Source organism: Heliconius melpomene, chromosome 13, assembly GCF_056956725.1.
Source record: "Heliconius melpomene rosina isolate 202511_hmr_F chromosome 13, ASM5695672v1, whole genome shotgun sequence".
NCBI classification, from domain to species: Eukaryota; Metazoa; Arthropoda; class Insecta; order Lepidoptera; family Nymphalidae; genus Heliconius; species Heliconius melpomene.
Window position 1 is genome coordinate 2,273,597 of NC_140401.1, and position 12,616 is coordinate 2,286,212.

The window sequence follows — 12,616 nt, forward strand, 5'->3', positions numbered from 1 at the left end:
AGAATATAAGAGGGAAAGCTTCCATTAAGGGCGTCCGTCATGTGGTTTTACAGTCTACTGTGTCGGGCAAAATCAAAGGTTATTGCAGTTTTTTTAATATAAAACTATATAATATAAATGAAACGTATATTATTCATTAATTTTTCACGTATTTGTTCTGTGGTAAGCATACATATATTCATTTTATTCATATATTCACATAATATAAACAATGATTTGCAAATATGCTCTAAATCAGCATGCGGGTAGTAATTTTTTGCATTTAGTTCAGTTTTCTTTTTTTATATTATCATTCTTAAAGGTCTTAATATTCATTTTCGTTCCCCACATCCCGCATTCCCGAATTCTGGTGGCATTACGTGTTGAGTGGTGGAACGCCGCGCTTTGCCTCGTTACCAAATCGAAGAATAAAAGTATTAATTTCTTCGAGTGGGAATCGAACCCACAATCTGTCTAGTTTACAGCCGCACGCTTATATTCCTGCAACACGATTGGCCTTATATCTTTTTCTATTTATCTATTGTCATTTATACAATGCAATATATTACTTATTTCCAATTTCAATAATAACATTTTTAATGCTAGATATACAGTAATAGTACAATTTTTAGTTCAATTCCCTGGAGAAGTATCTCGGTTTGTTGATGTTTTGTGATGGAAGCCTGAAGAGTAGTTTACGATCGCTCGCTCGACTTAATAAAATTAAGATTTACACAGCACTTAAAATTGCGCCGTCTTGTTTGCTAAGCAGGCAGTCAGTCTAGTTGCTGGTACTTACAGATTACTTTTATACAAGTTTTAGTGGCTTTCCTTGTATAAATACATATTTATTTATGTTTTATATGCTTGTAGGTCTTAACTTTAATTATTTAAATCGAATGAAAAATAAACAGTTTTTTTGTATAATGTATCCCGCACATAAGAGGGTAGGCAGAGGGGATTACAGAACATAGTGTTAAGACACTCCGTTACCCCTTCAGAAACTTCTTTATTCACGCATTGCGTGAGGAGTAGCGGCACTCAACGTCACGCTTTGCCTCGACATCAGAGTGATAATTATGTTTAGAATTGGCCCCTTATAATTATATCGCTATGGTAAAGCTTATAACTAAACAAAAAGTGAAAACAAAAATAATCTAAACGAATCAACAAGTCAATAAAGCTAATGTTTTACTAAGTAACAAATCATAAACAAACCCAAAGAAGGTCCCCGACTTCCTAAGTTTAGACGAGAGTAATAAAACCTTTGTTTATACGAGTACACCTCAAAACACACCGGTGATGTGTTTCAACACCGGATCGAGGGGCGAGTGGTCTGTTGACACATCCTTATCATACAGAACCCTCCAGAAATCATTATATTTCACTCTAAAAATACGATTCGTCTTTACGCCTTCGCCATAATGGTGTAGACTGCCTTCCATATGTCTGTAGGGGCTTGTAAGGGGGTGGCTGAGACAACAACGCGCCCTTTCTAGAGGCGACCGAAAATAAACATCATATACCTCTACCTCTGTGATAAAACAGTTGATATAGTTAGTTATATGGGATAAGGTTTTTGAGAATTTAGTTTAAATAACACAATGGAAAGAGCTTAAATATAATTTGCATTTAAAATGTCAATAAATCTTAGAAGCAAATTATATTTTAGTGTATTCGTTACATAAAAACGACGTTGTAAGCGTGATGATTGTGGGTTCGGTACCCACTGGGAAATATGATTATATTTAGATTGTATTCGTTTCACGCTTTGATAGATAACGTGCTGGGTTGAGTTAAGCCACTTAATACATAATGTCTCGAATTCGTGTGTAAAAGTGGAGAACAGAGAGTCTTTTCACTTTACACTAAATTATCATTGTCTGGTCATAATAGTAAAAGCATAAACCTAGGATCCGCAACATCCGGCTTAAAGTAATCAGTGACTAACAAACAGTCCAAAATAAACCAAGTATTATTCTCAATACTTATTATCTTCTATTATTCGGAAGAGTTCATCGCTTCAAAATAACTGAAGCCCGAAACAAACAGTAGGTACCTCCACTGGACAAAGGACATTGTAAGTATTTTGTACAATTTTTATTTATATTCCAAATATTTTTAACATTCTTCTTCCCCGTAACTGATATGACCATTGTAAACAAGAATATAAAATTAAATATTCTTCTTTGTAAGAACTAACCGTGTAACGCGCCATGACAGAAACTCCATATATAAGAATACTTCTATGTTGGACATACAATAGTTAAAGCTAATAATTCACGTGTCAACATGTTAGGTTCCACAGCCCTAGTCGTTTTTAGCTTGGTAAGTAAATCATATATTTATTAATTAAATAAAAAAAATAGTAAAATGGGATCCAGATTCTATATAGACAGGCATGCTTATATAGAATGTGGATCCCATTTTCCCAAGGCCAAGCTTGGTGGCCTAGCATAACTAGGTATATTAATTGTTTTTAGTAAAATACAATCTATAGTAAATTTATATTTTATCCAATATTATTTATAAATAAAAAAATAATTGTACCAAATACTTGCACAAGCATTCGTAAATATATTGTACAATTATTTATTTATAAGAATTTAAAAGGCAAAAAATAAATAAATGTAAAATTAAATTGATTAACTCATTATTTCAGATTTTAACCTTGGTGGCAGATAATGAAGGTATTATTTACTTGTAAATCTTAATAAATGAACGTAACGTAATTAAAAACTCTCAGTTTATATCAAATAAAAATTTCGCATAAATTCTTAAGTAAATATTTAAAATATTTGCAGTTGACGCCGCTCCAGAACCTTGCAAGGAGATATTCGACATGCTCTTTAAGCCTGAAAGATTAAGGAAGCCAAAAGAAGACAAAAAAGACGTGTCCGAAGAATTGGAGAAACCAAAGAAGGAGAAAAAGAAACAGATCAAGAAGTTAGAGAAAAGTTAGTATAATTTTACTATTTTAAAAATATTATTTGGTATTCATATAAACAATCACAACAATAAACCTTTAAATGTTGCTGTTAAATAACCTAATCATTGAAAATATTAAATATTCGTCCTTATTTTTCAATTCCTGTCTTAGGTTTACGCATTTAAGTTTTACGCTTCTACCATTAGGTACATAGAATGGTAGACAAAATTTGGTGTCAAAACACTTCATTCTCCGCTTTCTACCTGAATTCGAGACATGACGTGTTGGGTGGTAGACTTAACGGCGCGTTTTGTTTTTGCAGAAAGAGCTAGTAAATAAAAAAAAATCATTCATCCGAATAGGAATGGAACCCATAAACGCCACGCATTCAGTCATAGAAATATTTATATAAAAATGCCATTGCGCCACGATGGTGGTGATGAAATTTTTTGGAAAATGTTTTTTTTTATAAAATTAACAAAATTACGAATATAATTTTGTATATAATTTTTATCACTAACTTCTTTTTTGTTACAGTGTTGGAGTCTCTTTGTAAGTATATCAAAAACTCATTTTTTTATATTAAATCGTATATTCTTTTTATCTAAATGCACGAAAAAAATTGTTTATTAATTTTTTACGTACTTAACAGCTAAAAAAAATATGACGTATACGACTTAATTAAAAGTTTATAATATAATCAAAATATATTTAAAATGAAATGTAAATTTCTTTCAGTTGAAATGAAATGATTGGATAAGAAGAAATAAGGAGAATTTAAACTGTATTTGTAGACTGATTTCTTAATATGAAAAATACGAGACTATATTTGCTTGCCTTCATTATAGATAAATATACTATTTGGTTATTATCTTTACTAATTAAAATTATTTAGAATTTTATTAGAAAAATTGTATCGTGGCGCCATCTATTATTGATTAGCTGTACTAATAATTACTGTATGCGAATATAACTAATATGGCGTCTTAGCACACTCCGAAATAGAATAGAAATCTTAGGATTCTTTTATAGGGGATTCAAAAATAACAGTAATTATAATTATACTAAAAAATAGATGTATTAAATTAATGCAATAATTGCTTGCATACTATTACTCTCAGCAAACTTTTTTATCATTGTTTTAAGTTAACATTTACTAATTTATAATGTAATATTACAACGAAATATCCTATAAAGTTTTCACTATTCAATATTCATATCAACAAGAGAATATTTTTGCAAATATTCTAATTTTAAGTGTCACACGCATAGTGCTAACCACTATAATTCTTATACTGACTCACAGTAAAGTATTAAATTATTTGTAATAATCACTTTATATTTGCTTTATTTAGTTTTCCAAAAGTTATAAGAATACACAACTTGTACTTGATTGAATAAAAATATTTATATTTCACTCAAAATTAGCACATTGGGAGGAGCACCATAAGAAGGAAAAAGAGGAGGAGAGCAAAGGAGTATTTCAGCAGCTAGTAGAAAGTTATGTTAATTTCGTGTCATATTTAATGCAATTATGATTTTTGTTTCATTATAATAAATGTGATTAAATTGTACTGAATTAATTTAAGTTTTTCTTTAATTTTTATCGTTTTTATCTCAAAATTGAATATTACTTTCAAAATGTATTTACAATTCTAAGTCTAAAATGTTGACTTCCTTGCGAGTAAAAAAGTAAAGTACGTAGTTTTACTGTCACACATTTCCCACATATGACTGAAGACCAAAAAGTAGTTCTTTTATTTTATATCTTTTTTTTGGAACCAAATCCACTACCATAACATGTGTATAAACAAAGTTTAAAATTAATTTTGTATCATAAAACAACCAAACCAGATTATTATTATACCTAATTATCATCATTATTCATTGATTAAGAGGTTAACTAAAAATAAAATAAAACAATCAAAAATCAATTATATTAATTTAATCAGACTCATTTAAAACTGATAACACACTCGCTCGTGTCACAACAAAACGCCATTTTGTTGTTGTTGTTGTGACACAAACGCACATACACCCGACACACAGTGCCGCATATAAATAACAAAACTGAGCGCATTATATACAAAAATCAGTACACAGACGCACTTACATACGCGTAAATGGAATATAGAGGAATGGGGGAAAAGGACCCCAAATGAGACTAGGGAATTTACTGTTAAACGTGTACTCCTATGGCGAATTACTCTTAGACCTACAATAGGCTCTTAGTACAGTACGAATGACAAGTCGTGGCCGTTTGAAGTTTGACTTAGAACTTTCGAACATTGCTCACTAGAAAAGGAAATAATCAAAAAGAAAATTCCTAAAAACAAGTCTGCGCGCCATCTACAGCTAACTTTAGAGCGGCCACGACACGACGCCCGTACTATACAACGTTCTCCATATTCTAATTACGCTTATGACGTTGGCCGATAGTATAAAATGGAATTCGAGTCACACGCTATGATTTTCTAAATCTATTTCGACCGGATAAATGCGTATCGCACACTGTACCGTTCGGTACTAATTGTCTTTGAACTGGCACTACACTCTTACAGCTCGTCGTGGTCATCCTGCAAAGAGACAATATAGGATCAGAATATTTAATTTTACTGTACCATGTTTAGCAAAAAATGGGGGTTGAAAATAAATAAAAATTGTTCAATTGCATAGTATTATCAATGAAACAACATATCAATACAATTACGTCATTACAGAATTATTAATATTGACATTTTAATTATTGCACCAACCTAAAAGCAGAAACTAAAATATTTATTAATATCTTTAAATTGGGAATCAAACCTACATCACATATTGTGAATTGTTTAAAATTAACTTCTTACTATGAAGGCTGTCAGATTTGACAATTTTCAAGTTAAATAAACTATTATATAGCAAACTCATCAATTGTGAGAAACTTACTGCAGGTGGTCCTTCCTTGAGCTCATCATCCAAGTCCTCGTCATCCTCATCTTCAGGCTTTTCAGCCTTATCCTTCTCTCTTTCAGCCTCATCCTGTTCGCTCTTCATTTTCTTTTCACCCTCAATGGTCTTCTTGACTGCCTCCACTCGTTCCTTGGCCAGTTCAATGTCATCAGTGATAAGGACGTTATCAAAGATAGTACCAGATTTGACTTGCCAAAGATCGAGACCGACTGCGCAAAGTTCATCGCGTTTGTAAAGGTTTTTGTCTTCAACATATTCAGGGTTGTCGATCTCGGGGTGGACCCATGGACCTTTGTATGCAGGGTTGTCGATCTGTTGATAAATATAATTTTATGAATATGACAATTATAAATTATAGAAAAAATATTTATGTAGGAAAGGAAATAATTATTATTTTATCATGCTGTAACAGGGTGAACAGGAACAATGTAATCAAATAAAATACGAAACAGAAAAACAAGTGTCATGTGCTTGAGAAAAAAATCTTTTCATTTCTATATACAATACAACAAACAGCTAGATACATAGAAAAATTCAAATTGAAAAGGCAACGACCGCGGAACAATCGAGAGTCGAGTATGTTTGCTGAAAACGTTACGAAACGGAATTAGACGTCGAAAGTTAAACATAACGGTGGAGGGCAACGAACTACGTCTACGGAAAGCACATTACAAATTAGCATTATCGCTCTATCATTTAATGTATGTATGAGTCATTTGATTTTTTGTAGAATTTTTATACAACTTATTTAAATTTGTGCAAATTTTATACAATATTCAAATGGTTCAATTTCTTATTTGAATTACTACATACATTAGAAAGTAATTTCCTTTGTAACAGAAACATTTTTATCTATTTTGTTTATATATTATCATTTACTTAATATTTCCTGTCATTAATAAAGTTAAATAAAATATATATTTTCTATATGAAAAGAAACAAAAAATTGTAAGAGGTAGTTGTGATACAGCACCACAGCACCTGACAGTAAAGGAAACAGTTGAGGACACAGTTCCCACAGGTGGGCATGAATCAGTGTCTAAACACTAGATTCCCAGTGCCAACCTTGCTAAATGCACAACACCATGAAACTAAAAAATATAATAGTTACCTGCTTAGGAGCCCAAACACCCTTGTACTCAGGGTTATCAATCATGGGAGGTTCCCATTCACCATCCATCTCATCATCCCAGTCGTCAGGCTTGGCGGCATCAGGGTCAGGGATGTGCTCAGGCTTGTCCCAGTCTTCAGGTTTACTGTCATCAGGGTCAGGGATCTGGGCACGGTCATCCCAGTCTTCTGGTTTCTTGGCTTCTGGGTCCTGGAATATGGTTGTGGATGTTAATTTTTTAAATGTGGGGAATATTTAAGAAATTTTTGTTTTGGTCCTTCAGTGCCGCTTTGGTATTGACATAAAATATAAATTTATAAGCATATAATTATGTGTATGCTTCTCTTATAATATACAAGTATAAAATAATAAAAAAGTATGTACATATTTATACATTTTTTGAGTAGGTTAATTATATATAATTTATTATTAATCCTATATTTTCATATGAAAATACAATATTCTGTAGTTAGTTAGTATAGTTCTGTGTATTAGACAAATAGAAATTGCACAAACCTTGATTTTCTTAGGTGCAAGGAAGTCCCAGTCAGCTTCAAGTTCTCCAGACTCAACAACTTCGTTATCAATGAGGACTTCATATTTGTTGTCAGGTTTGACAACCAAAGTGTAGACGTGTGTGTAGACGTCATCCTTGCAACGAATTTCTTTCTTGATCAAATGATTCTTGCCCTTGTAGCTGAAGATGACGTGCACCTGAGGACAAAAATAATGTTGTCATTAAGATAAATTTAAATACTGTAAGGCAAGCTGCGATTATTGAAGAAAAAACACAATTTCAAGAGCATCAGTCTCGGCTGTAGGAGATTAGAGATTGAGTGGTCCATGCCCACCCCAAATCGGCATTGAAATTTTTTATAAAAAAAAATTTTTAAAACATGATTGGATTTAAAGATTCTATTATACAACATTATATATATATAATATTTCACGCCAGACCCCTCCCCCGGAAAATACCTCTCATATGACTGTTACTGTGGGACTTTTTGATATTATATTACACTATTGACCGGTAAACTTAACACTATTTTTATGTCATCATATCATGTCATATAAGCAAATATTCTAGCTACTTGTTGACCACATTTTAAGTTTTCGACTTATAAATTAAATATGCTTGAAGTCCAATATAAGCATAAGTAACTTTATTGACATGTTATTCAGTTTTTATATAATAAACTGATATAGATTTGGCACCTGACAGAGAAAATAATATCTATATTTTAAGCACTCAAAGGCAAAAACGGTAAACGGTAAAGATAAGCAATCTTTACAATTCAATAGATAAATTACTTAACACTTACTTTTATATGTCAATGATTATTTTACACAAATAAATGATAATTTTAAAATGAATTTATTAATTATTAATTTAACTCCTATTAAGCAGTCAATTAGTTAATCACAATATATTTTAAGAAAACAATTTGAAATGGATAATTTCCAATTAAAACTTCATTAGATATTATTCTATTTGAATAGGATATAATTATTTTTTAAGCAAAGTCATTAATAAAAGTAATAAAATAGAAATTTATATTATAAAACATTTTTTTTTCATCCCATGAAAAGCTTTTTATTAACTCTTTTTAAAAAAAAATCTAATAAATTGTAGGTTGTTAAGTGATAGCCTATCATATAGGTACAATGTGCTTATAAAAAATTCTGATAAGAGAAATTAAGTTGGCATTACTAATGAGTATGGTACGTTCCAATTATTTTTTGTTTAAAACATATCCAAATTATATATATTATTGTAATATATGCTTACTCTCATTAGCTGTGCAAGTAAAAATATTTTAAAAAATATATTAAATAAAAAAAATTACTAAAGCTCACACTAACATCTCTAATTTCACTGTTTTACATCAAAGAAATTGTATGGTAACTTTGCCTTACCACCAAAGTTCGCGTGTGTGAACCCATAACCATTGCACTTACAAACTGACGTCACACTGTGCTACCATGGACTAAATATTCGAGTACTTGTTTAAAAGCTTTCATTATAATTTTATATAAATACTACAATAGCTGATATGAATCTCAATGCCGATATGACATGCAACATTTTCTATTGTAAATATGACTATATTTATTTAAATTGCATGTTTCCTTTCATGGGAAATTGTCGAGTCAAACCATTTATTTTCTATTTAATATTAATAGGGTGCATATAGTTGTATGTTATAAAATGTATTTATGTTATAAAGAATTGAATATTTTAAATTATTAATGAGGCTGCAGTAACACAGTGTGTGGCTTTCAACTCAACATATGTGGGTTCAATTTGGAGTATAAATTATTTTAAATTCATCACTCTGGTAAAAAGATTGATATGGGCAACAAGACTGCTTTTTTTAGTTATATGTTAATTTTATAATGAAAAAAGAAAAGTATATTTAATAATTTAAATAAAATTATTCTTTGGCTTATCCAAAGAATTTGTTTTTAAAATTTAAAATTTACATTGATAAGTGCCGATTATACTACAGCAGTGACATAATGATGTATAAGATAACCAGTTACATATACATATGTAGATTATAGACTTATATGACCTGAATATCAAGTAGCTTATGAAGAAAAATAGGTTTTTTTAAGTAACTTACCTTTTTGGTGCCAGGTCCGCAGATATCAGGTCCAAACATAATTTCGTATGGGGACTCTCCGTGCATATCAGGCTGGTTTAAATCGCAATTGAATACTTTCAAGTAACCGCCTCCACAATCAATGTCTTGTTCGTGCTTGACTGAGAACTGAACCACGAGGTTCTTGCCTTCATTTGAGAAAGGTTCGAATTTGCGGGACAATGCGTAAAATCTAGCATCTTCAGATGTTTGTAAACCTATTTAAATAAAAATATAATTAAGTTATAGTAATTATGTTTACTTTGAGACTAATAGATAATGATGATTTCGAAAGGCGTGTATGAGTATAGTTGACACGTCTACATATGAATACAACTATTTATCAATTTAAAAAGATAGTGCTAGTATATTCAAAGAAACATCATAAAATTATAATAAAAGAACGTTATAAAAGATAAGAATAGTTTTTTTACACGTTAGAAAGGCGCATATAAGTACCTACCTTTATCTTCCTCCGGGTCGTTAAAGAACTTTCCAGCGGTCAGCCTAAATTTGCCGAATTCTTTGCCGGGATGTTCACTGTATACCCATTTGGATTCCCATGAATCTAAAAAGAAATACAACCTATAAGATAAACGCTAAATATTTCTGAAAGAAGCCGGCATTCGGAAAATCGATAAATCAAGACCGGCATGTATCGACATTTATATTAAGTATATAATATATTAAATATGTATACAAAAAACTTACCATCAGGGAATTTTTCGTCTAAATATACATCACAATTAACAGAACATAATACTAAAAAGCTAGCAAACGCTAACAATAAGGATTTCATTTTGAACGTCACCACTACCTTCTCCGGTAAAGAACAAGCCACGAATAAGTTCAGAATTTGGCGACTCGACTGTTATTTAATTTTTACCGGCTAATTGCGTTGTATTTCCATTTCATTCACACTCATAGGTAACAATCACTATAAAAAGAGAAAGGTATAAGTGTTACGGAATATGAGACAGAGATGTAAATATAATAAAATCACAAGAGTGAACGAGACTTAAAACAAGAAGCCTTGGAAAATGACGTCGCATTACGCAGACAGATGGAACGATTCTATTGGTCAACGTTAGCAAATAGAAATTGAACACACGGGTTTTAAAATACTTATAAAGATGGCGCGAAAATACAAATTTTCGCAATTTTTTTACTAGTTTTATATTTACGTTTCATTTACTACAAAAAAATTGCAGACATGATTTAAAGGTAATTAATGTTATTTCAGTAAATAATATTAAAGCTCCTGTGATTGAGTATAAAATAATAACTAATTATTACAGTTCATTGATCTAGAAGTTTCGCATGTAACCAATCCACCAATCGGCGTTACACATGACAGCAAAAAGAGATGTGTATATATTCTTCAATGTGTGTAAAAGAGACAAAATATGTGCTTTACGTGGACTAGACTATGAATTGATGAAGTACAATAAATTAAATTAAAAATAAGATCTTTTTTGTATTGTCCTTCGTTTTTCTCAAATATTAGAAATATTTGTCTTTATTTATATTTATATTATTTGTCTTTACATAAATTTAAAATAGCTTTAGATTAATTTAATTATACATCATTTTTAACTCAAATTATATCTTTAAATTAGATATGATTTGTTTTTATCTAACTACCTAGCATAATTTAGTATTGTATACTAAAGGCAGGTAATTAATCTTTTCTATAGGTGAGGTACATATAGTATTTTTTCTTAACTTCACACTGTATTCCGCGCATAGCAGGACAGGCGGAGGGATCCTAGGAATATAGTGTTAAGACACTCCGTACTCATTACACTTCTCCCACTTTCCGTTGAACTTTTGAGGCATTACGTGTTGAGGGGCGGAAGTCAACACTGCCCTTTGCCCAGTTAACACTTACCAGAACGAAGAAACCAAAATATTAAATATTTCATTCTGTCGAGTGGGAATCGAACCCACAATATGTCGCGTTTACAGTAGCACGCATGTGGCCCTGCGCTACAACGGGGGTTAGTAGTGTAGTAGATTGTTAATGTAAAAACAAAATAAGAAATTTATGGTTTTCTTTCATAGAATATTTATATTTCAGTAATGATTATTATAAAAGATCATGTTTTAAAGTTACACAATTACTGTTATAATGTTTATTTATTCATTATTTTATATTAAATAGAAAATTTAATTTTAATAACACTACTTAATTGGATGTATCCCGGAAAACTATTTAACACAACAGCAGGATATTTACTTCCTTGCTCTAGGAAAAATGGAAGGTACTCATGGACGTAGGAAGGGCGGGAGCTGGGTGAGCCGTGCCCACCCCAGTATAGACAGAAATATCTTACTTACAACAATCTTGATCCTAAAAATTACAAAAAACAACATTTACACGATACATATCTGTTCAAAGCTAAAGTCTAGCAAGGTCCTCCCAGAAAATATCTTTAAATACGCTAATAAAGGTACCTACTTGCTCACCAAAGCTTTAAATTTGATACAACGTAATTAGCATAGTACCATTGGGTAAATTATTTTTCTAGCATCACGCTACATCTCGCATTTAGCAGAATAGAAAATAAGTGATAGAATACTCCGATCCCCACGTTCATTTTTTCTTGAAATACATGATGAATAGCAGAACCCAGGGCCAAAGTCAGAGTTTTGTTACCAGAGCGAGGTAATAAATGTCTACCTCCAAGTGTGTATCGAACCCACAACTGTCTAGTTTATAGTAAGACGCTGTGCCGCTGCGCCACAACAGTTTAATTAAGTACCTATGTATATTTTTGTGAACAACTTTTAATATGTTTTTGAACGTTAAACGTTAACGTTTGTTTGATAACGAAAAGGTTATCCGTATCGTATCGAAAAGCTGTATACACCAGGGTTTTTACATTATTTATTTTTTTAGTTTCATCTATCTCACACTTAGCAGTGTAGGCAGAGGACTTAGTTTTAAGACACTCCGTTCCCATTAAGATTCTACCGTTCCTCACTTTGGACAATTGA

General features: G+C 31.2%; 3 protein-coding genes across 4 annotated transcripts in view; 1 reads left to right on the forward strand and 2 right to left on the reverse strand.

The window, feature by feature from the left end:
• ko (Stork-head domain-containing protein knockout) overlaps window positions 1–12,616 on the reverse strand; it is a 375,904-nt gene that overhangs the window by 312,432 nt on the left and 50,856 nt on the right. The window lies entirely within an intron of this gene.
• LOC146532433 (uncharacterized) lies at window positions 1,693–5,489 on the forward strand. Of its 2 annotated transcripts, none has more exons than XM_085195816.1 (5): window positions 1,693–2,307; window positions 2,642–2,669; window positions 2,784–2,936; window positions 3,446–3,460; window positions 4,337–5,489. In XM_085195816.1, the coding sequence occupies exons 1-5, from the start codon at window positions 2,272–2,274 to the stop codon at window positions 4,444–4,446; spliced, it is 342 nt and encodes a 113-aa protein (XP_085051942.1). In that variant the 5' UTR covers window positions 1,693–2,271; the 3' UTR covers window positions 4,447–5,489. The 2 variants fall into 2 exon arrangements, with proteins under 2 accessions (XP_085051942.1, XP_085051943.1); XM_085195817.1 differs by lacking the exon at window positions 4,337–5,489 and adding an exon at window positions 3,647–3,778 and having other exon boundaries at window positions 2,213–2,307.
• Window positions 4,839–10,488, reverse strand: Calr (calreticulin). The gene is made up of 7 exons (XM_085195811.1): window positions 10,328–10,488; window positions 10,080–10,184; window positions 9,599–9,834; window positions 7,488–7,685; window positions 6,972–7,181; window positions 5,837–6,172; window positions 4,839–5,484 (listed from the first exon to the last, which is right to left on the reverse strand). The coding sequence occupies exons 1-7, from the start codon at window positions 10,413–10,415 to the stop codon at window positions 5,464–5,466; spliced, it is 1,194 nt and encodes a 397-aa protein (XP_085051937.1). The 5' UTR covers window positions 10,416–10,488; the 3' UTR covers window positions 4,839–5,463.

What these genes read in the sequence shown, in the direction of transcription:
- LOC146532433 (XM_085195816.1), top strand. Translation starts at nt 2,272, where the DNA reads ATGTTAGGTTCCACAGCCCTAGTCGTTTTTAGCTTG. An exon ending in CCCTAGTCGTTTTTAGCTTG is followed by an intron (nt 2,308 to 2,641) that starts GTAAGTAAATCA and finishes TCATTATTTCAG; the next exon opens with ATTTTAACCTTGGTGGCAGA. An exon ending in CTTGGTGGCAGATAATGAAG is followed by an intron (nt 2,670 to 2,783) that starts GTATTATTTACT and finishes AAATATTTGCAG; the next exon opens with TTGACGCCGCTCCAGAACCT.
- Calr (XM_085195811.1), bottom strand. Translation starts at nt 10,415, where the DNA reads ATGAAATCCTTATTGTTAGCGTTTGCTAGCTTTTTAGTATTATGTTCT. An exon ending in CGACCCGGAGGAAGATAAAG is followed by an intron (nt 9,835 to 10,079) that starts GTAGGTACTTAT and finishes TTATTTAAATAG; the next exon opens with GTTTACAAACATCTGAAGAT. An exon ending in GCGGACCTGGCACCAAAAAG is followed by an intron (nt 7,686 to 9,598) that starts GTAAGTTACTTA and finishes TTTTGTCCTCAG; the next exon opens with GTGCACGTCATCTTCAGCTA.